The sequence below is a fragment of the Notechis scutatus genome, chromosome 3, assembly GCF_049901735.1.
Source record: "Notechis scutatus isolate UNSWTSFEM ecotype Mainland chromosome 3, rNotScu1.2, whole genome shotgun sequence".
NCBI classification, from domain to species: Eukaryota; Metazoa; Chordata; class Lepidosauria; order Squamata; family Elapidae; genus Notechis; species Notechis scutatus.
Window position 1 is genome coordinate 166576333 of NC_142011.1, and position 25485 is coordinate 166601817.

The 25485-nt window shown below is 36.2% G+C and overlaps 1 protein-coding gene and 1 long non-coding RNA gene across 4 annotated transcripts in view; one reads left to right on the forward strand and one right to left on the reverse strand.

Moving 5' to 3' along the window:
• The window catches only part of LOC148131460 (uncharacterized), a 37242-nt gene extending 31900 nt beyond the window's left edge, over nucleotides 1-5342 (forward strand). Inside the window, exon 3 of the long non-coding RNA XR_015748888.1 lies at nucleotides 784-5342. This is a non-coding gene — a long non-coding RNA (uncharacterized LOC148131460). The remainder of the gene's footprint in view (nucleotides 1-783) is intronic.
• The window catches only part of LOC113413778 (ras-related protein Rab-10-like), a 28715-nt gene extending 19680 nt beyond the window's left edge, over nucleotides 1-9035 (reverse strand). Inside the window, exon 1 of one of the 3 annotated variants that reach the window (XM_087961674.1) lies at nucleotides 8671-9035. In XM_087961674.1, coding sequence (XP_087817800.1) covers nucleotides 8671-8827 — 157 coding nt within the window. In that variant the 5' untranslated portion in view covers nucleotides 8828-9035. The remainder of the gene's footprint in view (nucleotides 1-8670) is intronic. The other 2 variants (XM_026670288.2, XM_026670287.2) reach the window with 2 other exon arrangements.
• Between the last annotated feature and the right edge of the window lie 16450 nt (nucleotides 9036-25485).

The window sequence follows — 25485 nt, forward strand, 5'->3', positions numbered from 1 at the left end:
TAGCTTGAGCTGCAAACAGTGTCTCAGTAATTTTTTTCATTCTTTCAAAAGACAGAAATTAGACAAAAGTCACAATAATACACACTTTTAAAACCACAATCCAAGCTCTGACATAGATCCCGGCACCATGCTGATGTGACCACAGCAATCACATCAGCAACTGTTCCACTATGTACATCAGGGTCTCCAACCTTGGCAACTTTAAGACTTGTGGACTTCAACTCCCAGAGTTCCTCAGCCAGCAAAGCTGGCTGAGAACTCTGGGAATTAATCCTACAAGTGCTAAAGTACCAGGTGGAGACCTGATCTTAAGTACATTCTACAACTTGGTTGTGCATTGCTCTATAGCCGACATACAACAGATGTACATAATACAGATTGTGCATTACTGTGTAGCCAATGTAAGCAACCGGTCTGCAGATTTTCACCTATGCACACTTGGTTTTAGCTATGCCTTAGCTAGAAAACAATTTGTAAAAGAGGATTTTAAAACTAGTCACACACTAGTTTTAAACATCAAGTCCAGCTTGAAAAGATCAGTCCACAGCATGCACAAAGCTGCTGTATCTAAAACCTTCAAGAATTAGCTTTAGATGATACTGCACATGATTGATTTATAGTATAAAATATTATGGATCTTATCTATTTTAACACTGAAATGATTCCTCAGGCATAAACATTTCAGTCATATTAAATGAAAGTTCTGCTTGTTTATGTCCCTTTATTTCAAATCTAAAAGTAACTCATTTTATTGTATTTTGTATATCTATATCTATTTCACAGGTAATTGTTTTTGTCATGCATCAAAAGAACCTCGAAAGCTAAGCAACCAAAAGAAATAAAGCAATAGAGACAAACAGATAAGTTGAATCAGTGGGTTGTTGAGGCAAGATTTGGAGAGGAAAAAGTCAAGGTCATAATCAACATAATAACTCAACATTCCAAGATCATAGACTTCTCTTTGCTGTGTCATAGGACAATTCTTCCCATACCAGCTTATCCAATACTACTGCAGGTGCTATAAGAGAATAGCTCCTTCTGCTCAGAATGGCCCATGAATGATTGATCCTTAATACCTTGGCTGGATTTTGAAATTAAATATAAGAGTGCATTTATTGCCCTCAGCAAACTACAAGATATGCTATATGAATATTTTGAAGAGTTTAGCTGTGACAGAAATGTTTGCCCAAGGCAAAAACATGGTTGGAAAGAAGTGATTTTGTCTTTTCCATTTCAATTACAGTAATGACTTTCTATTTATACTGAGCAGTTTGCTGTTCCTATATGCCAAATGAAGGACAATTAAAACTTGAAGGCCAACTCTCATGTGCTGTGAGAATGCTCAGTTTGGATACCACTACTTCTCTTTCTTGCTGAGATCCTTTGATTCACAGGTTCTGAGTAACCTCTCTGTCAGAATAATGCCCATTACATCTAATTAAACTATGTTCCCTTTCACATGTCCTGCACTGATTTGAGACTGATGATGTGCCCATGTCTCCATAATGCTAAGATACATCCAGATATCTTTGGAAGTTGAGCTGATTAACTTTTAGCTCAACTGTTACTCTAGAGGTGATTCTGCAAAAAAAGCTATATTTATTCTGCATATAATGGGCATATTAATATTAATTAATATTAATGGGCATTCTAGCCTTGTCCTAACTCCCAAGATTTCTTTCTTTTTCTGCAGCCAAGGCAGAATAATATTTCCCCTGCCATCATCCCAGGTCAAGTTATACTCAAAAGGAAACAAAGCCAAGAAAAAACAAGGGGTAGTGAGTAGCAGACAATGGGTAAGATATTTTCATCATAACAGTGGACTTTTCATCGCTTCAATGCTTGGGAGACCATTCAGCACTTATGTGGCAGTGCAGGTCAACTAAAGAGACTCAGAAACGTGACTCCAGTGTGGAAATTATAGTTCTACCTTAGCTATGGAGCCTAGCTAGATGCCTTTAGGCCAGTCATGGTCTCTCAGCCTATGATGATCAGGCTTGGGCAACAAGCCAGTCAGTCAATTCCTGTTGCATGCAGCCAAATGGGTCAATACTTGGTTGATCCAAATGAAAATGTGAAACTTGCACTTGCAGAAAAAAATGCTAGAAAGGAAAAAAAAGCATCACAGAGGTGCCTCAGTACTCATTGGTAATGACAGCTCCCCTGACAAATGGCCATCCATCCTCTATTTAAAAACATACAGTGAGGAAGAGTTCACAATATCCTGAGGAAATTGTTCTATGGTTGAAAACTTACCACTAAGACAGTTTTCCTGACAACCAATCAAAATCTACTTCATTGTCATTTAAGCCCGCTGTTTGTAAGCCTACTGCCTGTTCCTCATGTTTTTCCTCCTGGGATCCTTAATATATTGGTTGGTCTCTGGACATGCTCCAGATTGTCAATGTTTTTCCTAAAATACTAAAAACTGGGTATAATATTCCAAGTATGGATCTAACTCACAGAATAGGGAAGAGCTCGGGTTCTGGGGGAAAATGATAGACTGAAGATGACTCCATGTAAAGCAGAGCAATGAATGTGTCATGATGAAGAGCCAGTGAGTAGACCAGCTCTTTGATATTTCTTCTTGGGACAAGGACAGGACTTGAGATTGCCCAGAAGTGCTCCAAACAGTTGCTTGTCAGTCCCTTTGAAAAAACATTGAGTTCTCATACTTCATTTTCTAATCATATTTGGAAATTGCTTATTAACTATCTTTCAGCTATTAGAAACCTTTGGGCTGATAAGTTTTACAGCATAACATCTGGTGAGTTCCCTTCAATCCTTACAAAAAACAAGTTTTAAATACAATCTTATAGAGTTATTTAAAAAAAAACAGCAAAAGAACTTTGATTAGAACTTTGATTTTACAAAGTTACAAATGGACTGAGAGACCAGATAAATTTGAATTAAGATTTTGGAATTAATTAAAATAAATCCTTTCCATGGGAAAATACTTTTGTTGTAATTATTTTAAAAACATAATGAAACTTTAAAAAGTTGACACTAGAAGGAACTACAGATTACAATTTAAGGAGAAAATTCAGACTCAACATACAAATACAAAATGAAGCAAAATACTTTAACATTGGACACACTAAAAAGATTTTTGAACAATGGACCCAGAATTTAATTTTAAGACTTTCTGCCTTATAGATAGACTCTGTTTAAAATATGATATAGAAGTTTTACCTGACAAGATTGAGACTGATTTGAAAATGGATTTAAAATTGAAAGGCAGAAAGAAATATATGGAAAAAATATTACACTGGGAGTACAAAAGAAACTGACCGATGTCACAATAATTAAAAAAGATGTTCAAATAGCAAACCGATAGTGTGACCTGAATAAGTTTCCTACATTGGATTTACAAAAATAGGTTTCTTAAAGCTTTGAAGAATTTTGTGAGAAGAGAGACAAAGAAAAAATGAAAATAAATCAATTTCTAGGAAATTACTCGAAGGGAATAAAGCTCAAGAAACTTAAAGTAAAGGAAGGAATACAAAGTTGGTCTATCTGATCAAGGTTAAAATAAATATATTGTTATCTGTCGTAACCCTTAAAGGACTTCTGCTGACATTAGGATTGAAAGGATGAGGCTCTATGGATTTTATAGATAAGAGATAGAATATGGCAAGAAGAGATCACTAGTTGCATTATAAGATAAGTTACTAAAGTTACTTAAATTTACTAAAGTTACTAAAATTGAATATATTGTGATGAAGGGGAAATATATAAAGAAATATAAAAATATATATCTTTATATATTTCTTTTCTTTATTACATTCTTTTCTCCTATTTTTTCTTTTTCATTTTCTGCATCTTCTATTGTTCTTTGTATTCATTTTTAGTTTGTATTAGTTTTTGTTGTAATTGTAATTTTTAGTAAAATTATTATTAAAAAGAAGTAAGGTGTATCAATAGCACATAATGTTCTATTCTGTTATATTAATCAGTCCCTTTATTTCTTTCCTTAATTTTATATTCCTTTATTTAGCATTAAATTTTTTAGCAAGTAGTCATCAAGGATTTTTTCCTGCCCTATGTATGCAACCCTACAGGCTACATACTATGCATGATACTTTTCTGCAATCAAGCAAATTGACTTTTAATTAATAACAGAAATTTGTTCAACCCAGACTGGATGTGAACTTGCTGAAGTATTATAGTTAGATGTTATCATGCATACAGATTGCAAATTATCATGCCACCGCAAATGTTTGTGAACTGTCATATGATCCTTCTCTTGAAAAATGTCATTGGCACAATTAGTTTTTCCTTAAAGCTAGAATATTAATTTGATAACTTTATTTTGGTACATACAAAGTACTATTTTGTGTTGAGAACCTTGCTTTACAAGTCCAAAGATTATTCTAATTGAGAATCGGTTTGAAGAACGTTCATATCTGATAATCCAAGACTAGACATTATGGAAAAGAAAATAGGAAAAATTAATTTAATTTCGATTTTTTTTTTGAAAATTTCTCCTACTGTGAATGTTTTGTTGAATTTTCATCCATGCACAAAACCTTTCTTCTCTGATGTATTTCCCTCCATTTTGATACATTCTTTATCTTTCTCAAAATAGAAACACGCAAAAGGATTTTTGTATTCAAAACATTCTGATTTCAAAAGATCATGTTTTGCCCTATCCCTATTGAAAAATTGAATCCCAGCAATAGTAATAACATTGCTTTGATACAGAATGGGCACAGAGAATTTGAAATGATATTTGTGGTAGTGTTATTTTAATTACATCTAAAATAAATTTAAAATACTTTTGTCCTAACTTAAAGTGTGGCTCTAGCACTTTATCTAACTAACTACAGTGTTCTGTCTGAAAATAAGACCAACATTACCCTCTCCTGTGGCAGAGGCATCCCACCGTCTTAGAATCCAAAACTGATATTATTCTAGCTTCCAGCTACAATATTGGCATATTTGTTATTCTCTAAAAAATATCAATAAAATATTTTTCCAAAAACATGAAATGCTAAATTTTTATGTGTATGAGTCTCAAATAAATGTATGTACAACCATTTTCTATAAATGATTTTTAAAACATTGCACTGAACTATTTGGGAAAGTACGATTGTTGTGTTGTAAACCTTCCAGCATGGATGGAGTGGCATCTAAAACTATAGCCTGCATCTAATTCGCCCACATATTATCTTTTATCTTGTGGTGTATAATATACATTTTCTGAAATTCAAGTCAAATACATAAGAAGCCATTTAAACTACATCAGTTTATTTATTTTTTTCTGCCAGGATAACTACACTGAGATCTCTACAAATGTACAGCCTGGTTTTCAATAAATCTCTTCCTCTTTCACAGAACCAACTGCCAGTCAGTTCCTGTTGCCTTTTTTTTTTTTTTTTTTTTTACAGAGGGTAAGTCTATTTCCCCGCCTCCCCCAGACACTTTCCTTTCTAGAATCAATGATCTGGTGATAGCTGCTTTAAACAGTAAACTTCCAGATGGGGTTGGCTATAATGAGCAAATCTTCTGTAGCATATTTACATTTGATTGACAGAATCTAGCATTAATTCATCTATCTCTCATAAAGATGCTGAAGCTTTTATTCAATTTGACGACCAAGTGGAAATCAATGAGACTGAAGGATGCTTAGAGGAATAGCATAATTTATATGTGAGTGAATCGTTTTATTTATAGTATATGTCCATGCCATTAAAGAAATCAAAAGGATTCCATATATGTTTCATATAAACATGCATAAAGAATTTTTAAACTTCACGGTCACAATGAAGCACAGAATTAGACTTGCATAATCAATTTAACAAGCATAACCAATTCAGGGTTGGATTATGATCAATAGATACAATTAACTCTCTCATACTATTAAGATTGGCAATAGATTTCCCTTGTCAATTATAATCCTATCTGCAAGTATGTATAATTGCACTTACCAGTGTTTATCAACTGTCTTTCCTTCTTCAGCTATTGTTATCAAAATGTTGAGTATTATCTTCAAAGATATGGGTGTTTTTTTTTTTGCTGATGAAACTCTTTTAAAATATTATGCAATTTCCCAGTTTAGAACAACTCACCAACATATGGCTACATAACATATATAGAAAATAGACTGATCATACTTTGCCCTGCTTTAATGTTTTAGATTTTCAGTTTCAACATAAGAAACAGAAAGGAGAAAATGTGCTTGCCTCACAATACAGCTTAGTTCAAACATAACTATGACTTTATTTGCATGAAATGATAAGGTATAAAATTCAGTTAATGGAATATCATACCACTAAGCCCCAGGGGTGAGATTCCACTGGTATAACAACCAGTTCGGTGATCGCACGCACACACGCCAAACATGCACTCCGTGTCCCTGTGAATAAAACAGCTGAGGTGTGGCAAACAGCTCTGCCGCATGAATCAGCTGTGCTCTAACAAAAGGAAATAAAGTACAGGAAAGAGCAGGGGCGGGTGGGCCCACATGCTTGTCGCAGCAAACCAGTTCGCTGCCAGTGGATCTTTGGAGCAAGTGGTTCACCCAAACTGGTATGAACCGGTAGAATCCGACCCCTGCTAAGCCCCCTCTACACCCATATTACCTATTCCCACTTTACCTATTCCCCAGTAGGGATGTGGCATCCCTACTTTTGAGGAGACCTGAAATGGAATTTGTAACCTAGTGTTGAAAGGCTTGGAAAATGCCTTTCTTCTGAGGATTCGATTTTCCTGCTGGGAGAGCTCCGGTGCAAGGATACAGACAACTGCTTGAAAGCTGGTTCTTTTTATTTTTCAGGAAGGTGAGAGATAGCAAGAAGTCTGCGTTCCTGGGGCTAGCTAGCTTTGTATGATAAACCCCTGATTTTTTTATACCTTTTCTCCTTTTGTGTGTGTGTGTGCTTGTGTTTGTATTTCTTAATGTTTTAAATCCTGTCAGGGGTTGTCTTCATTTCCGCCGGAGAGTAAACTCCGCAGGGTGGTTTGATTGGATTTTCAGTTTCGTCCTAGTCTTTTTTTTATATATTTGTTTTGTGGCAATCTCCTGTCTGCTTCCTATGGAATTTATTTCGTGTCTTTTGTCTATTTGTTTTGTTGATTTGGCATGACTTGTTGTTTGTAAGGGATTTCTTTTTCTTGTTTCCCTAGCTTTCTTAATTACTTGGCTTTTGTCTAGGGGGCTTCTTTCAATACCTTTTATTAAATCTCTTTTCCTATGCAAGTTTGTTTTATGGCTGGCCTGATGTTCCCTTTGGGCTTTTCCTGCTTGGGTGTCACCACTGTCCTCATGAAGTTCCCTTTCCACACTAGGATAAAGCCTAGGGACAAAGTCTAGTGTTTGGAACTATCCATTTCACTACGGATGATATGATACATTGGAGACTTCACTTAAAAAGCTAGGTTGTGTGTAATGGTAGTCTGTGCTTGTTAACAGACATTTATAGCTTAACGCATCCTGAAAACATAGTCCATATGTTATATTGTACACAACAAAAGCAGCTGATCCTAGGCTTTCAGCTGTTACCTGAGGAAAAATCTGTGAGCTATGTCCACAGGATGCATTTTTTTATGGTTTGCATAACACATTTGGCTAAATTTGTATAACTCAGCCCAAAAGATCATATTCTGACTTAAGAGTTTTATACACAAAGTCATAGATTACTAGTTAGGAAGTGGTATCCTTACTCAGACTTTGGTTCTTTCTTCCCAGTGTAGGTGTGTACAGGATTGCAATTCACTTCCACATAAAGTTACGAGGATGCAGAGACACAAAGTTACATCCAAGGCAACAGAGGAGGGATTTTAATGTTTTTGTTTATGACATATACATAGTGGTGAAAGGATTCACCCAGGGGTACCTTCCCCATACAGGAGGGTTTCTATTATATTGTTGAGACAATATAGCAGTAATGGGAATACTCTTTATATTTGCCTGGAGGCTGGGTGATGCTACAAGATATTCTAAGTCGTAGTGGGAAAATGCCCCACAAGCAAAGACATGGTTTCCTTAATGTCCAGAACTAAGTCATAATTCATGATTTACAAGACACAGGGTCTGGGTTCATACATTAACCCAAACCCAGACTAGCAGTACATCTAGTTAGATACATAAACCACAGTACAGTTTAGTGTTGTGTGTGAGCTGCAAAGATTTCAAGTGCAAAATTTATTAAATTTCACACTTTGCAGCCATTGACAGACTATAGTCCTATCTCATTCAATAAAATCTCAGCAACTACCGTCTTTTAGGGTGTATCCCAAAGGTGCTTTTTTCAAGAGGCAACGGGACTTTCTAGGGTTTGTTTTTTTTTTTTTTTTGAAGATCTTTCCTTCTCATCCAAGAGCTGAAGAAGCTTCTTGGCTGAGAAGAAAAACGTCTTCAAAGAAAAACCAGAAAGTCCAGTTGTCCTCTTGGGGAGGGAAAAAAAAAAAGCACCTTTGGGACAACCTTGACCTGGATGACTGGGACTTTCCATCAACTTTGAGGGTGTGTGTTTTAGTTTATGATTACCATGAAATAAAGCGGGTGGGCAGGGCGGGTACGCCTTTCTCTTTCGCTGGCTAAATGAACTCAGGTCCTCATACTCAAAGGAAATGAGGGACTTAAGCTCGCCCAGTGTAATTTCGCCGAGCGTCAGGGGCGCACCAGGCACAGGAAACGGTCGCCGTCGGGGCGCGTTTACTACTCACCGACGGTGGTGATATAGGAATACGGCGGCGCGCGGCCGGTGGTGCAAAAGTCGGTGTATCGCCTGAGGATAGAGGTTTTCCCCACGAAGGAGTCACCCACCATCACTATCTTGGCCAAGCACGTTTTGGGCGCCTCGCAGCCTGTCCCTTCAGCCATGGCCCACCAGCAGGCGTCGATCAAAGCTGGCTTAGCCGGAGTCGCTGGATTCCTTATTAGCGTTGGCGCGACTGGCGCCCAAAGCGTCGACCCGTTTGGCGGCTGTTGCTGCTCGTCTTCCGTCGCTGGGCTCCGCTCTTTTCTCAGAGTTTGGGTTTTAAAGGACTGTTCCGGTTTCCGAGGCGCCTCTTTTGTCTAAATGCCGGGCGGGCGAGCTGACGAAGTTCCTTCCCTTTTCTGCTCAGCGGGCTCTCGGCACCTTCCTTGCCTTTTCCCAGCAGAGCCCTTAGAAGAGCAGCTGCAGGTTGGCCATTCGACAAAGGCCACCGGAGAAGTTCCTTCAACCCTTCCATTGGGGAGACTGCAGGAACTGGCTGGTTGTGATCGAGCTATCATTATAAGCACCTGAAACCTGGCAGAAAGAAGAGCAGGGCGTGATTGTCTTTTCGGATTGATACTATAGTTGCTTGGCATCACCAAATCTGTGTTGGCTTTCCCCACTTGATGGTGTGAGATGCATTGGGGCTCCAAAGAGACTAAAGTGCATTGATTTCCTTGAAAAAGTTTCTGCAGTTAGTGAAACATGAATATTCATGTATATCATCTTTAATTATTTTTTTTTCTTTTTTGACTGTCATGGTAGGGAAAAGCTGTAGGCCCTTTTCATTTTCATTACATGTGCCAACAGCGATCTTGTTGAGGAAATTCTGAAAAAAACCGAATCTATAGGTGTATAACCAGCATGAATTTTTTTTTTTTTACAAAATCAAATATTTATGTTGTGTTTTGCCAAAGGAACAACAGCTACAAGGGGACTGACACAATATAATTAATCTTACACAAATATGTATTTAAACTGTGGCATCGATAAAATGCAGAACAATCTCAATTTTAAAATCCCATACCAGCACCAGTTGGGAAAGTAAGTTGCCTTGGCACACGTCTTGATAACTGGGCTTGAGAGCAGAATGGGGAAGAATAACTCTCCTCCTCTCAAATTACAGAGTTCAGATTCTATTTCTTCTATAGATTAAGACTGAATACTATGCAGAGCAGTATTAGAAGAACTGAAGACAGGATGCTTGAAGGCACAAGACCTTGCAGAGCAGAAAAAAAAGTACTACTAATTGGTCAGCAGTTTCCAATTTAAAGTTGTGTAAATCTTTATTTTCCTACCAAAGAACTGACTGTGCACTAAGTGAGAAGAAGGTGAAAAAGGTAAGTGAGGGGGATAGGGAGAGAGAGCTGCTGGGTGGGAAACTTTCAATTGTCTGCTCACAATTATGGGGGATGGAAAATAGAGGAGGCAATTAATTATATGGAATAAATGAATTGGAGAGGCAGGAATGAATTGGAAAGAAGTGGCCAGCTATTTGCCTGGAGAAGCTCCGAAGCAGGACATCAAGGCTTGGCCTTCCCCATTTGTCACTTAAACATGGGATTAGAAGTACAGCCTCTGTGTCTGAAAACTCAGGAGCCGTGGTTGAGTCTTCAGCTGCAAATAATCTGTTGTTCAAAGAGACGTAGTTATACAATAGATCTGAATTTGTCTTTATGTATGTGCAAACAGGGGAAGAGCTTCCTGGATACATATTACGGCTTGGCTAAAAATGTTACATCAGGCAGTAGCTTGCCGAAAAGGGAAAATTATTTTGCATGTAGTGAATTTGGTAACTCCCAAGTCAAATCTTCCAACAGATAATTTGTAAGAAGGTTAATTACAAAGGTTAGAGCAGTAGTTCCCAAACTTTTTCAGTCCACCGCCCACTTGGTGCTACAAACTCATCCTTAGTGTCCCCCACCCAGGAGTGGGATTCAAATTTCTTAACAACTGGTTCTGTGGGTGTGGCCTAATTTGTGGCTGTGGCTTGGTGGTCATGTGACTGGGTAGGCGCGGCCAGGTGGTCATGTGACTGGCAAACCAAATACCAAGTACCGCCCACTTTGGGAACCACTGGGTTAGAGGATATAGACTTATCTGATTATGACCTGGAGAAGAGGCAAATTTTAACTCACTCTTATACCTCGTATTAATTACTATTACCATAACCTGTTTAGCACCAAGCTCCTCCTTTGAAACATGTTTAACTCCTGATAACATATGCATGTCATCTATTTTCTTGGCATAGAATATAGAAATGGTTTGTGATTCCTTCTTCTGGGTTGTTCTGACTTTCTACTGTAGCCTACAGCCCTGCTACTTCGTGGTGGTCCCCTATCCAAATACTAACTAAATGTGTTTCTGCTTAGCTTTTTGAGGTCACAAAAAACTGCTGCTGTTGCTGCTACTTAACAAGCCAGAGACTCCTATCTGAAGTCCTCATCTAAAGACAAATAGCCATAAGAAGAGAGAAAAAACTTAAACTGCATTAAATAGATTCAGAAACGTATCAGTGAGTTAATATTTGTTGAAAGTATCTTCACATTTTTTTCTTATTAATTCTTGTTAAAATCTATTGGAAAAAGTCTTTTGAATAATAAAATCTAGAGTTGGTAGATTTGGAGCTGTTTACTGGAAGTTCCTACTACAACCAATCAAATGGCAACAGCTATTCTTTTTTCACCTCAATAAATGTGAATTACTAGTGGCTGAGATATCTTTTGTAGCATATTGGTGGTCACAAAATGGGGAAAAACATATCAAGAAGCAGAAAACAGGAACAATATTTTAGGCAGAAACTAAATGGATTATTTACTAACTTTAATATAGTAATGTACAGTTCCAGTTATCAGTTCTATTTGCAATATTTAGTCAGGTGTCAGACACAAACTTGCTTAATTTTAAAAGCACAACTATTATGTATGTTTTTAATAGTCCGCACTTAAAATTATTACTCTTTCTGTTTCATTTTATTCATATTCCTACACACAAGAGGACACTCTTTCCATTTTTCTTCCAATAAATATTGAAAGGTTTCAGTATATTATTAGCCTTTCTAGACCTTTCCTCCTAATTTCAATGTTTTTAATTGTGTTGATAGCTATAGTTCTGACACAGTAAGTTGGAGTCAGTAGTTTAACTCACATTTTAATATGATCTTAGCAAATTTCAAACTTTCAGACTAATATCTGAATTAAAATATGATTTCTCCGATTTTCTAATGGGTTTCTAATAAAAGTGCACGTGCAGTCATCTACATATTGGTACCTAGAAATGCTTCTCTATATGAACATATATACAAAAAGGCAACATATTGGGAAAAAGTACTTATGCATATATTGAGAGAAACATATAGTTAAACTTAAAAAGGCAACTGAAAAGTAGCATGAAATGCAGTAGCAAAGTACTAGTCAGTTCAAATAATGCAGTATGCTTCTTGAACTATCTGCACTGATTGCCACGTTATTTGGAAGGTCTAAATTAAGTTACTGATATTAATCTTTAAAGCTTATATGTCTTAAGACATCTGTTTGAAGGCCCACCTCATGTATTACAAACGTGTCTGAGTGTTAAGATTTGTAAGAGAGAGACAGTCTTCTGAAGACGCTGCCACTGTCAGAGGCTTATTAATTAAACACATGGAAAAAAAGTCATTTGCTTTGTTTCAAGCTATAGAATGAGCTGCCTGTAGAATAGGAGGCAACAGGCATCTCTTTCACCAGGGTTTTAATTAATCTTAATATAAACATTGTTGTATTTATTTATTTAAACAATTTATATGGCCACCCATCTCACAGCAGTGATTCTGGGCAGCATACAATGAATTAACCCATCTTCCCCCAAATAGAATTAAAACAGTCTACGATCCACGTAACATAGGAAATTGAGAAAAGACTGATTCCCAATTTATAAACAGGAAAAAAAAAAACCAAGCAGTAAAGCCAATCAATCAGCAGAGCCCACTTAACTTCCTGGTCCAAATGTCTTAGGGACCAATCAGGTTTTTAGAGCCTTAAAGACTAGTGTGTTTGGGGTCATCTATGTTCCATAGAGCAGACACTGTGACAGAGAAAGCATGACTCCTGGATCCACCAAAATTACACTGCTTGATAGCAGGGACTGGAAACTTGCCCAGCCTGTTGGCTTTGGTGGGGTGAGCAGAAACAATAGGAGATGGGTAATCTCACAAGTAGGCTGGCCTGTGCTATGTAGGGTTTTATAGGTGATAATGAGCAATTTAAATTGCACCTGGAAGCTCACTTGAAGCCAATAAAGCTTGATGAAGTGCAGTTTTACAGAAGTGTATCACAAATGTTCCCAAGGCTGCTATATATTCTGGAGCAGTTTCTATTTTCAAATGTTCATCAAGGGTAGCCCCATTACAGGAGAGGTGATAAAGGCATTGGTTACTATAAGGCTTTCCAATTCAGAAGGGGGTACAATTGGTCCTTGTGTTTAGGGGCTCCCAGTCATAGTTGCTACCTGTTCTTTGAACAAAAGTTGTGAACACAGGAAAACCCACAGGTTTTGCATTACGTGTGTCTTGGGGAGTGTAACCCCATTCAGAGTCAAACATGGAAAAAAAAGTTCACACATGCACTTCCCTTGGTCTTGCCAGATTTAATTGAAGCCCATTCTCCCAAACTCTCTAGCCTCCAGTCTTTGGGTAAGAACCACAGGAATATCAACCTCCTTGCACAGTGAGTAATGCCTCAATGAAATACAAGGATATAAACATAAATCATAATGTGCAATAATGATAGTAAACATTTAATCGAACCTGTCATCTAAAATATCCTGATTGCTACATGTTGGAATCAGAAATCTGTATCTGATCCCTACTGCATAGAGATTTCATATAATTGGAAAAGCAAAAATAAATATCTTTTAGGAATTTTGTTATCTTTTCCATTATCCATCAGATATTCCATTAATCCATCAAATGCACTGTTAGGTACAATTGCCTCTTCTGAATCAAGTTTGTACATCTGGCATTTTCCATTTTTGACCATTTTCTTACTAGCTTGTGAAATAAATACAATTGTTTGGTAGTGTGAACTTTCTTTTTTATATTGGAATATAAATTGATCATTTCCAGTCTCTTGGCCACTGCTGTGTTTTCCTTCCTTCCTTGCAGACAAGTAGCATGTTAACTGCCTAAGTTTTCAAACCATTCTGCTAGTATTTCATCAGCTCCTGCAGCTTTATTGTTAACAATATTTTTTAGGGCCCATTTAACTTCGCTTTCCAGAATGTCTGGTTCTAGTTCAATGATCAAGTCTTGGTGTGTATCATAGATTTTGGGACTGTTTTTGCACAGTTCTTCCATATAATCACACTATTGCTCTTTTATATCTTCTTTCTTCAACAGAACTTTGCTTCCTTTTATGTTCCCATCTTTGCATTAAAAATTCCTTTGATTTTAGTAATTTTCTTAAATAAACATCCTGTCCTTACCATCTGATTGCTACCCTGGGATTCTCTGAATATCTTATTTAGATATAATTCATCACCTCTTTTTGCTCTTCACCCGAATTCCATATCTAGCTTGACAAATTTTCTGTCTCTGTTACTTTTTCGTTTCAACTTTTCTTCTACTTTTAATGTATCTGTTAACAGTCACTTGGCCTTCTTTTGCTTTTTGCACTTTGGGAAGGTTTTTTTTTTTTTGGGGGGGTTTACTTTTTCTTTAATAAGATGTCATAAATTTCAGGTCAGAGTCTAGGTAGTCCTCAACTTAGAGCACATTTGTTAAGTGAGTTTTGCCCCCTTTTACGACCTTTCCTGCCACAGTTGCTAAGCGAATCATTGCAACTGATAAGTTAGAAAACCCAGTTGTTAAGTGAATCTGGCTTCCTCATTAACTTTGCTTGTCAGAAGGTTGCAAAAGACGATCACATGACCTTGGGACACAGCAAAGGTCATAAGTATGAACCAGTTGCCAAGCATCTGAATTTTAATTACATGATCATGGGGAAGCTGCAAAGGTTTTAACTGAAAAATGGTCGTAAGTCACTTTTTCCAGTACCATTGTAACTTTAAATGGTCACTAAATGAATTGTTGTAACTTGAGAATACCTGTACCCTGGGCTGTATTATTTATCAAATCTAATCCACTCCATCTATTTTGTAATAATTCTTAAATGTGGATATATGCATTATTAGAGGATTTGTTAGTGTTCCAAGTACTATAGTTACATCTATAATGACATCAGGAATGTTTCCTTTAATAATTCCATGAAATTCAGTTAAGAGTTCTTCAACTTCTCAAATGTAGTCCATGAAATCTGTTCTTTACCTTCACTGCATAATCAAGTTGAGTACGAAACAGTCATTGCCCTAACCTGCTCAAGGGGAGGTTTAGAAGTTTCATTTTTTTTTATTATACATGATCAAGTGATAAATAACTAGGGGGAGAAACCTTCTTTATTCTGTCAAAAGTTTTCCAGAATGGTTCAGGCTTTTAATCCCTCACCACTTCCAGAATCGCCTCAAAGAAGAATATTCCCAGTTTGTAATCAGACTTTGCAATTGTTATGCCACAACTGTTTTAAATATGGTAGTACTTTCTAGCTGGTTTCCCTACATTCTTTTGAAAAACATAAGTATCAAGACTTGACATTAGAAGTGGCTCTTGAATTCTCAGAAAAATCAAATTACTTCATTCAAGAGCTAACACCAATATACTAGCTGCTGATATCATGCAGTTAGAAGGGAGAATATGAGAAGTTGAAATTCTCCATAATAATTTTAAGTCAGGACTGCAGGCATTTACTTCTTTTTACTCCCTCACCTCTTCTTGAATCACCTCAAAGAATGTTTCTGGTTTGTAATGCATGGTTACCAAATGAAAGGATAATTCCAAGCAGCCATACATTTTAAATGGATTCTAAGCCAATGCTCTTGTGAATAATAATATCAACCTAAAATTTTTGTGAGCAGTAAAATTGTATTTTGAATGGTAAATTTTCCTACTTTGCATGTAGCTTCAATCCACCTGATATGAATTACTTACATGTGAAAAATAAATGCATTATTTCCTCAATATCTTTATGTTGGAGTATGAAAAAATGCCTGAGAAACAACTTTGAGTCCAGAAAGGGTCCTTGCAGTGTTAAGAACTTTATTTACAATGTTTTCTAATAAATTATTAGGAAAGCTGATGGACTAAAGATGGGCTGAAGCATATTAACAACATCTTTCTAATCACAGATACCACGCTGAATTGTTAAATAATATAATTTGCAAAAGACAGAAAGCAACAAATGTCTTTGCAAACCTGAAGATCTCTATTTGGAAGGCAGCAAGGGAAACAAGGAAAACTATAGTTCCTATATTGCAATTAATGGATGACAGTATGCTAATAAGTCTGATTAACTAAGCAGGTGATTCATGCAATAATCCTTCTTGAAAGAAAGTGCCCATTTTGAGATGCTAAATGAGAGCATAAATGCAGTCAGGCATAGGACCCTTAAAGATAGAAAGTGTGCAGACCTGCTTGTTAATGCAGTCAGAGAAATTAATTCTTTGGGGTGAGAGGGGTTCATTTTTCATTTTGTATAAGACTAAGGTTCAAAATTCAAAGACACACAGTTATATTTCTGTCAAATCAAATTGTATGTAATGATTTAGCAGAGCAGAGTGACATTCTTAATGTTAATCACTTGACAGGAGGGTTCATAACAAATCCTTTGCTTCAGCTAAAATGCCTCATGACAGCTCTTAATGGTGGCCTCCTTACAAAAACATCAAAATCTGTAATAAAAATACAACTACATTAACAGACTGATCTGTGATTGAAATAATTTCTCAAGGGACAGAAAGAATGAAAGGAAGCAAATTCATAAGATGAGCACTGTAATATATCTGGTAACATGTCTTCAGTTGGAAAGGAAATTTCTTGTACAGGTGATGATTCAAATGATCATTAAGATCTATAAGGCCCTCTGTATGGCCTATATGGTATCTGTCCACCCCACTGGGTTGGATCCAGTGGGCATGCTCCAGGTCCCATCTAAATATAGCCATTTACTAGCACCTAGGAAGTGTGCCTTTTTCATAGCAGCTCCCACCCGTGGAACACCCTTGTCTCTGAGATATAGCAGACCCCCATTTTTTTAGCCTACCAGAATGCTGTAAAGAACTGGCTGTTTCCCCCAAGGATGAGGTAACGTGAGGTAGTTAGCCTTGAATCTTTGCACAATTGCAAGAGACCTAGGACTGACAACCCTACCCACCCACCCCAAATTTCATGGAATTTTATCTGTTGTTCCCAAGTCTGGGGAAATTCTTGTACTGAGGTAGAATACAATAAAGTAGTCAACTTGAACTTTTTCACATGTGGATCTGATTGCTTGCACCTGACAGATAGGAGCCTGTGAAAGGTTCTTTTGGATGCATCCAAGTAAGCTGGCTGAAGCACAGTTTTTGTTTGTTATTGTTGCTAAGATCCATTCAGAGTTCTATTCTTAAGATGAGCAACCAAAGAAAATTTAAATAAATAAACAAATGTCTGTAAAGGTTTTCCATGTAATTCCGCACTCTAGAATTTCACAGAGAACCTTTATGGGTGAGTAGTAATAGTTTTCATTTGTAGGTGATGAAAACAAAGGATTTTGTTCCTGTTCTGTCTGCTCACATGTAAAACATATGTATGTTGCTTATGTCTGAAGAAGAGCTAAACCATTGTAACCCCTCAAAATTCAGTATAGACCCCCTAATATGTCTCTTGGATTGGATCAAAGATAAAAGGGCCTTGCAACACTGCCATTTATCATTTTAAATAAAAATTTCAAAGCATTTTAAGCAAGATAACATTGTCTTCAATACTAAATTGACAGCAAGCTCAGCATGTAGGAGGTTTGAGTTTCAAATGCTAACCAAAGTCTCCTTAACTAGCCATAATAAAGCCTTTTAGTCAGTGCAAATAATGTGATTATTAGTTAGAGTGCTTAGCAAATATCCTTAGCCCAAGAGTTCTTCAAACTCCTCCATCCCATTCACATTGCCTCCAACATTGCTAATTTAGATGCTTACCAATTGTTCTATTTTCTTGGCAAACTACTATAAAATTTTCTGTAGTTAAGTCTGATCACTTGGTTTACTACACTAGCAATAACTGGACATACAGGTGATAACTCAGTCATTAGGGTTTATTCTGCTGTCCTTGTGGAAGGTCCAATGGCATGATTATAAAATTCTAGTAAAAATCCACTGCCTTTGTTTTGATTCCCAGAATGAAGAATAATTCATCAGTGTAGGGCTGAAACAAAACAGCAACATTAGTGCTATTTAGTGAACTGTGTGGTTGTTAGATGAACCTCAAGGCATTCATGAGGACAATTTCTCTACTGAAAGTTGAATGAGGTATCTCTAAACTTATCCATTGCCCTATTTCACTTGCTTACCAAATTTTAGAAAATGTTCTGGAAATGCACAGAAATTCTAGGACAATCTTACCCAACCTGAATGCCCGGCTTGAACCTCTAAAAATCTCAGTAATCACCATTTTGGCTGGGAATTGTGAATACTGATATCTACATATCTGGGAAGCGTTGGGAAAGACCAGCCTTTCATATTAGGAAAGGCTAGCCTAGTATTGTAGGACAAATGATACTACTTTTTCACTGGACTTCTTATCTCTTCAGTCAGGTGTGGTTTTTTCCTACTATTTTCAGTTGCAAGTTTAATTACTTGGAATCATCAATGCTGTGAGGATAATATTAATTCATTCAATTAACTGATCTTAGTTTCATGGGGTTGAAATATAAATACTCCAGTCTATACTCTTCTTGCTGCCCAAGGCTTGATTATTTGGTAGTTCTGAATCTCATCTGCCAATATAGTTGAAGGTCTTTGTAGTAGTAGTAGTAGTAGTAGTAGTAGTAGTAGTAGTAGTAGATGTATAAGTTGCCTCTGAGAATACTAAAAACATTTGTCCTACATTGGCACTGTTCCATTTGTGTAATGGAGCTGCTAACTTAGACCCATTTATTACAGGATGATGGTTTTGCTAAGCCAGTGCAGATTCACTTCCTCAGCTTAAATAACTTGTCTTCTAAAGTTAATTGATTTGTCTAGTCTACTAAGGACAATAATGGCATCCTTCAATTGGTGTAGCTTAATTACAGTTTGAATTGGAAAGAAATTAGCCTCCCATCTCTACTTGTTGGTTAAATATGGACTTTCCTCTTGATAGTGGCCGTTAGGATATACTATGGAGTAGTCCAAAGTCTACCAACTGTACAAAGGCAGAAAATGTGTCCCTAAACTGTCAGATGCTAAGCAGAGTTCCTTTTAGTTAGACAAAACATCAAAGGATCAAAAAGATGGCTAGTTCTGGCAATGAACATCTGCAGAATAAATCCCAAAACAAACCTTGGGGTAATTACATTTCTCCCAATGGCATTAAACTTGTGTCTCATTGGTAAAGGCATTAGTTGTGATTCCATCTCTGACATTCAGACAGAAGCAAAATAGGGCTGTGCTATTAGATAATGTGTGAAAGAACCATATGGATACACACAATCATCCTGCAGAAAGTCTATGAGAATTACAAAATGTATTAACAATCAAACTTTGCTAGGTCATTTAATATAAATTCAGTCTGATAAGTTAAATCATCTCATTGAACCCTTATTAGGCTGAATTTATAATAAATCAGAAAAATTAAGAATATTAGAACTGAAAGAAGAAATTACTTAAGGCTAGGTGTTAATAAGTTTTCCTTTTGACATTTTTATCAGAATGATTTTTATAGGCAGAAGAATACTGGTGTAATTTTGCAATTTAAGGTAATCTCTGTAACTGGTTTCGATGTCTTACTCAGCTTTGTATCAGTAGTACTAGTTCTGTAATAATTTGCATGAAAACAAATATGAGGATGAGGAAGCATTTCCCCTTGTGTGCAATTCCCACAAAACATTTACATTCTTCTAATTTATTGGTTTACTGCACCACTTAGTGCATTTAGAGATGTGTAGAATGCCCTTACTTTTGGAATATGCAGACAAATTTCCCCCTTTCTGCATTAAGTCATTCACTGTCTCCTTGAAGTCATCACATTCTTTTTTCATTTTCTCTCACTTTGCTTTGTATGTTGGAAAGAGCTTCTTAGCAGTAAGGATGAACTTTTCTAGCAAACAAAGAAGAAGAAATTCAGACAGCCATCAGTAGGGAGAACAAAAATGGGATGAGGGAACCATTGTCCGATAAACTAAACAGGATTTAATTTATTATTACATTGTTACAATATGATTATATCTTCATCCATAAGGATATTCAACAGAAGAGAGAAGAGAATCTAGTAAATACCTTGTAGTTATTAGGATAGGCAAAGGAGAGAATACAGCTAAAATAATACTCTTTTCCAACAAAGAATATTTTAATTCACTTGTTTTTTCCTTCTCCCCAATATTATAGCATAGAGTTATTTATAAAATTTAAGGATTTGAAGCTAAGTCAAGAGTTCTCCAGGAAAACATTCCTGTTACTATTCCTTTCAAGGGCTTCCAAAGTGGTATCCGTTTGAATCTGGACATGTAAAATCTCTTCATTTCCTTGCTAAATACTCAGACACCATTATCAAGATGGAGACTATTAACTTCTGCTTAACCTTATTTATTACCCTTTGCTAATGTCTGAGATTGTGTATAGAATACTTGGGTGAGAAAAAAATATCACAGCATGCATTTTATGTGAATAAATTAAAACAAGCAGGAAAATTTCTCTTCTCTGTAAAACTTGCTTTATTTCGAATTACACTAATCCAACCTTATAGTAGAAGCAGCCAGTACAATCATCTTTTTGAATCAGTAACGGAAGGCAAATATGTCATCTCAACATTCTGTTTCTGGGTATTTATGCCTGGCCATTTCTTTCTTTTTTTGGTATTATGCAATTACAGGTAATCCTCAACTTATGAACATTCGCTTAGCGATCATTCAGTTACAAAAGCACTGAAAAAGTAGGTCCTTGTACTTATGACTGATGCAGTATCCCTATCGTCCTATGATAAAAATTCAAGAGCTTGGCAACCAGCATGTATTTACAAGGATTACAGTATCCCAGGATCACACGATCACCATTTGCAACCTTTTCAGCTGGCTTCCAACAAGCAAGTTTAATGGGAGAAGCCACATTTGCTTATCAACCTCATGATTCACTGAAAAACTGCAGTGATTTGTTTAACAACTATGGCAAAAAATAGTTGTTAAATTTGGCATGATTGACTTAATAGCCTCATTTAGCAATGGAAGTTCTATTCCCAGCTGTGGTCATAAGTCGAGGACTACTTGTATTTTTCTTGTTGACTTCAGAATGCTTGTGGTTCTTTTCTTGGGGTTTGCCAGGCCCCCTATTCACATGACCTTTTTAAAAAAGGAAAAGTAGCATGCTACAAAGCAAATCACTAGCTTTTACTACTGTATTTATTTGTAAGAATGCTCACTTGGCCTTGAGTGGTTGCAGAGTGTGCTTTATTAGAGATATCTCCTCCCCGCCCCCATGGCTTTCCAGAAAAGAAAAGAAAAGAAAAGAAAAGAAAAGCTAATAAGGAATGATTGAGAGTATTCAAGGATGGAAGGTCCATGGAATAGTAGGGAAATAACCTCACCAGTTTGCTTTCTGGTAGTTCTGTGACTTGTGTCCATCACCATAGCTCTTTTATGAAAAGCCATCCTTCAGCATGGCAACCAATTATTGAGACCTTCAACAATGTGAGCACTCAACATCAAAATATCCTCATTGATTAAAAAAAAATTACCCATCCTTGCTTTATAAATTTGGATTCAGCAGGAGCTTTGCCCTGAATTGTAACAAAAACAGCATAAGAACACCACATCTAAAAGGTACAGAATTATTACCCTGTTTTAATGTAATCAGTTTAAATATTGATGGCTTATATAAGCATGATAGACTGGCCGTAAAGTATTTATAAAAATACTATTTTCTCCTACTATATTATACAGGTTCCAGTAATGTAATATTCAGAAACTTCAGAAAATATGATCCCTTTATAAAGCAAACATAAATAATCAAGTAACAAGGCATACGGCTTGAGTGCTTTTTAAGTAGAAAAATGTGATAAAACGTATTTCAATAGATAAATGAATTTGCACATTGCCTTATGTAAATTACAGCTTACACACTGACTAGTGGAGTTACACAATTTCATTTTAACATTAAGTGATATAAAAGTATGAATGCTAAAGCTAAATAATGTATATATTGTACAGTTCTTCAGAAGTATTATATATTATTGTACCGAGAAAAAATATTGGAAGATTTGAGCGTAGCCATTTTAATAATCCATACCTTTAATATTTCAAACAACTTAGGTTCAGAGGAAAGTCAATTCTACTAAACAGGGCTGATGCTCGTTGAAGTCTTGAATATTCATATTTTTTGTGATTGCAGTTGTAAAATAAATATGCTTAGTCTTTCACTAAATATTGACACTGAATCTTTTTCTCAGAAGATATTCCTTGACTTCAATCCAGTGATCATATTTATAGGCATCTACTGGAAGGATACTGTTTCTTACACAAGAAAATCTTTACCAAACAAAATGTTGGCAGTGTCAAAAGTTGCACTGTAAATTTATGAAATGAGAAGAGCAGTTAGTTCCAGGAAGAACAAAGACTAAAAGCTTGCATACATCAGAAGAGATTCCAATTCAGCTTCAATTCTTGTTTTCCACTGCCCATATTTTCCCCTTTAAACCAAGAATTCTAGGGTTCACCACATGAAAATAATCTTGGTTATAATTTGTTTTGAAAATATAGTTTTCTTAATGAAGGTCTTAGAAATCTTTTCCGTCCACTGACACATGATGCAATTTAAACACAATAGAAAAGTCAGGCTACTGTGGTGGCATCAGCTATATAGTCCAAATTCCACGATGTATTTCATAACCATTGTTAATTTTTCCTACTTTGAGCCGTCACCCCAAATCATGGGAACACTACTGCACCTATTTTGCATTTCACATTAATATTTCTGCCGCTACTGAAATTCAGTGTTTAGCATTTGTGATCATTACCTATTGAACATGGCAATGAATCCATCTCCATCACCTGTAGATTCTCATTTAATCCAGTAGTCTTGATAACAAAGTTAAAACACACACTTTTTCATCTATATTCTCTTTTGCCAAATTGCTCTTAATGAAAAATGTGCAGTGTCAAATCTTCATTGTCTGCTACAATGCTTTTTTGTTAAAGGTTTCTTTTCTTAAAAATGCCCTTTCTAAAACACAACCCATGCAGTAATAATATGTCCCAGGGTGGATAGAAACATAAAGATGTCCCTTGCCTCCTGAGTGTCTCAGTATATGATTCAGACATGTCTCAGAGCGATCAGACGTTTTTACCACTGATGCAAAAGAAGCTTTTCTATGTATTCATGAAAACCAGAAGTCCTTCAGAATACTTTTAGATCAGCTTCCAATTAAACTATGTGTCTTTCTTCTACCTTACATAGGAATGAACTCTTTATTGCCTGTTTCTCTGCAAGAATATTTTCAGTGTTTGATCTCCGACTCTCTTCATATTTTGCTTCAGCCTTCATACGTGGGGAAAGAAAAATAAAATCAACTGTTCATGCAACCATTCATCTAGGGAAAGCCTAGACAAAGAATTAAGCAACTGCCTAGTAAAGGTTAATAGGTGGGTTATGAATTTCAGGGAAGAGAACATTTCAGAGTGCACTCTTCCTATGAGAAAGCTTTAACCCTTTTGGACTGTGCCAAGAAACTGCTTTTCAGCAAGCTTATTACAAGGCAATCAAGAAGATGCAGTTAATAGAGTTCCATTAGTGAAATTAATGACAAGAGAGAGGTTAGTAACAACAGGCCACGAAAGAATATGAGAAGATATAGGCCACTTACTGGGGTTTTGTCTCTTGTAATTGTTGTAGCGATAAGGCTTATTGATGAATGTGCCTGAATGGATTACTAGAAAATATTCTGAAATTATCACAGCAGATGGCAGCATCTATTTGATCTAGGTGTCAGGCTTAGTTCACACTGGGATAGGAGATCTGAACTCCCAAGGTGGTAGACTAGACAGAAGTTGAAAAACATTCTGAAGGGAAGCAGTGGCAAATCAGTTCTACACCAATGCCAAAACCACAATTATTCAGAGTTGAGATTTACTTGAGGAGGACTATATTCTTTCAACGACCACCTTGTATCTTTTCAGCAAGTTATGCAATAAAATTTTATCAAAGCAGATTTATTAAGAAAATGACTTATGATATTGCTCTAGGCAAAGCCATGAAAACATCTAAGGTTTAAAAACAAAACACTAATCTACAAATTGAGTTCCTTATAGAAGCATGAGTCTGATAATATTTCTCACTAATCCCGATTTTTGGCCACTCTACAGAAACATTGCTCTCCTACAATATTTTTTATGACCATATTTTTTATTTATTTTTTATGTACATATTTTTTATGTACATATTTCATAAAAGTTTATTTTCTTGGCTATGTTCTTTCCTATGCCTGGTCCTAGGGGAACATATGTTTCTAGTTGTTCTAAACTTATGTTAGCTATAACATCTAAACAAACTTCAGTCTCCAAAAGCTGCAAACATGTATGAATCAGTGTTGTTGATTCCTAGGCCATTCTTGTTTCTTTGATGTGATGTGCTTATTACTGGTAGAGCTCAGCTGCTGGAACAATATAAGAATTTTGCTCTATCAGGTCCACAACTCAGCTCATCCACCATTCTGTCCCACAATGGCCACTCTTGTATTTCAGTGCTACACAAACATGGTCAGGAAGGTGATATCAGTCCTTCAATGTTACTTACTAGCAGGTAATACTCAAAATCTGTCACCTGGATTATGGAGTTAGCAAGCAAGCATCAAGACTAATAGTCATTATTGTCAGATACTGAGTTCCATGATCTTGATTGTGGGAATTCCAATATCTTGTACCCAACCCTGCTGCAGGGCTAACATTTATTTTAAAATCTATTCTATTAGATGTCAGATTCCCAGGATTTTTATTTTAATATACAACTCTAAAGATTGACCATCTTATTTCTGGCAAATTCTAAGGAATTGATTTGTTTCTCTAATTTTTTTGTTATTTAGAATTGACATTTCTTCAGGGACAGTGCTTAGTAAAAGACAAAATGGTGATAAAATGTGGCAAAAATTTTAAAATTCCATAAAATGTCCTGTTATCAAATGTTCTTTAGTCCTAATGCCTTTCAAGCAGCACAAAAGGATATAGGAAGAAGCTAATTACCTAAAACTGTAAGCAATACTCAGTTTACAGTTTTGCCAAGTATTCAGCAGCCCATCTTCCTATATAGTTTCATTGGACCCAGAGCATAATTTAATCAATATGAATGAAATCCCTATAAAACTTATCCATAAAGCTTCTCTTCTTTCATGCTCAGCTAGGACCAATGGACAGCTCAATGAGGTCCTGCTAATCGACTTCATTGATAATAAATATTGGCTTTCTTGTCCTCAATTAAATAATTTGGCCACCCTAAAAATCTTTTATTTACTATGATGTTACTATTTAAAGATGAAGGCTGTAATGCCTGGAAAGCAAAGTCTTAAATTTGTATGAAGTCAGTAAAATATTCTATTTGATGCTATATTTTTAGGAAATAGCCATTAGGGGGAAGCAATATTCTTATATCCTGAAAGGTGTGGCTTCAGTCCTTCCAAGATGTAGTGATAGTCAGAATTTAGGATAAAGTCAAAGACTTTTCTCTTAGAAAGGGAGAAAAGTCTATGTCCCAACTGTCTAAT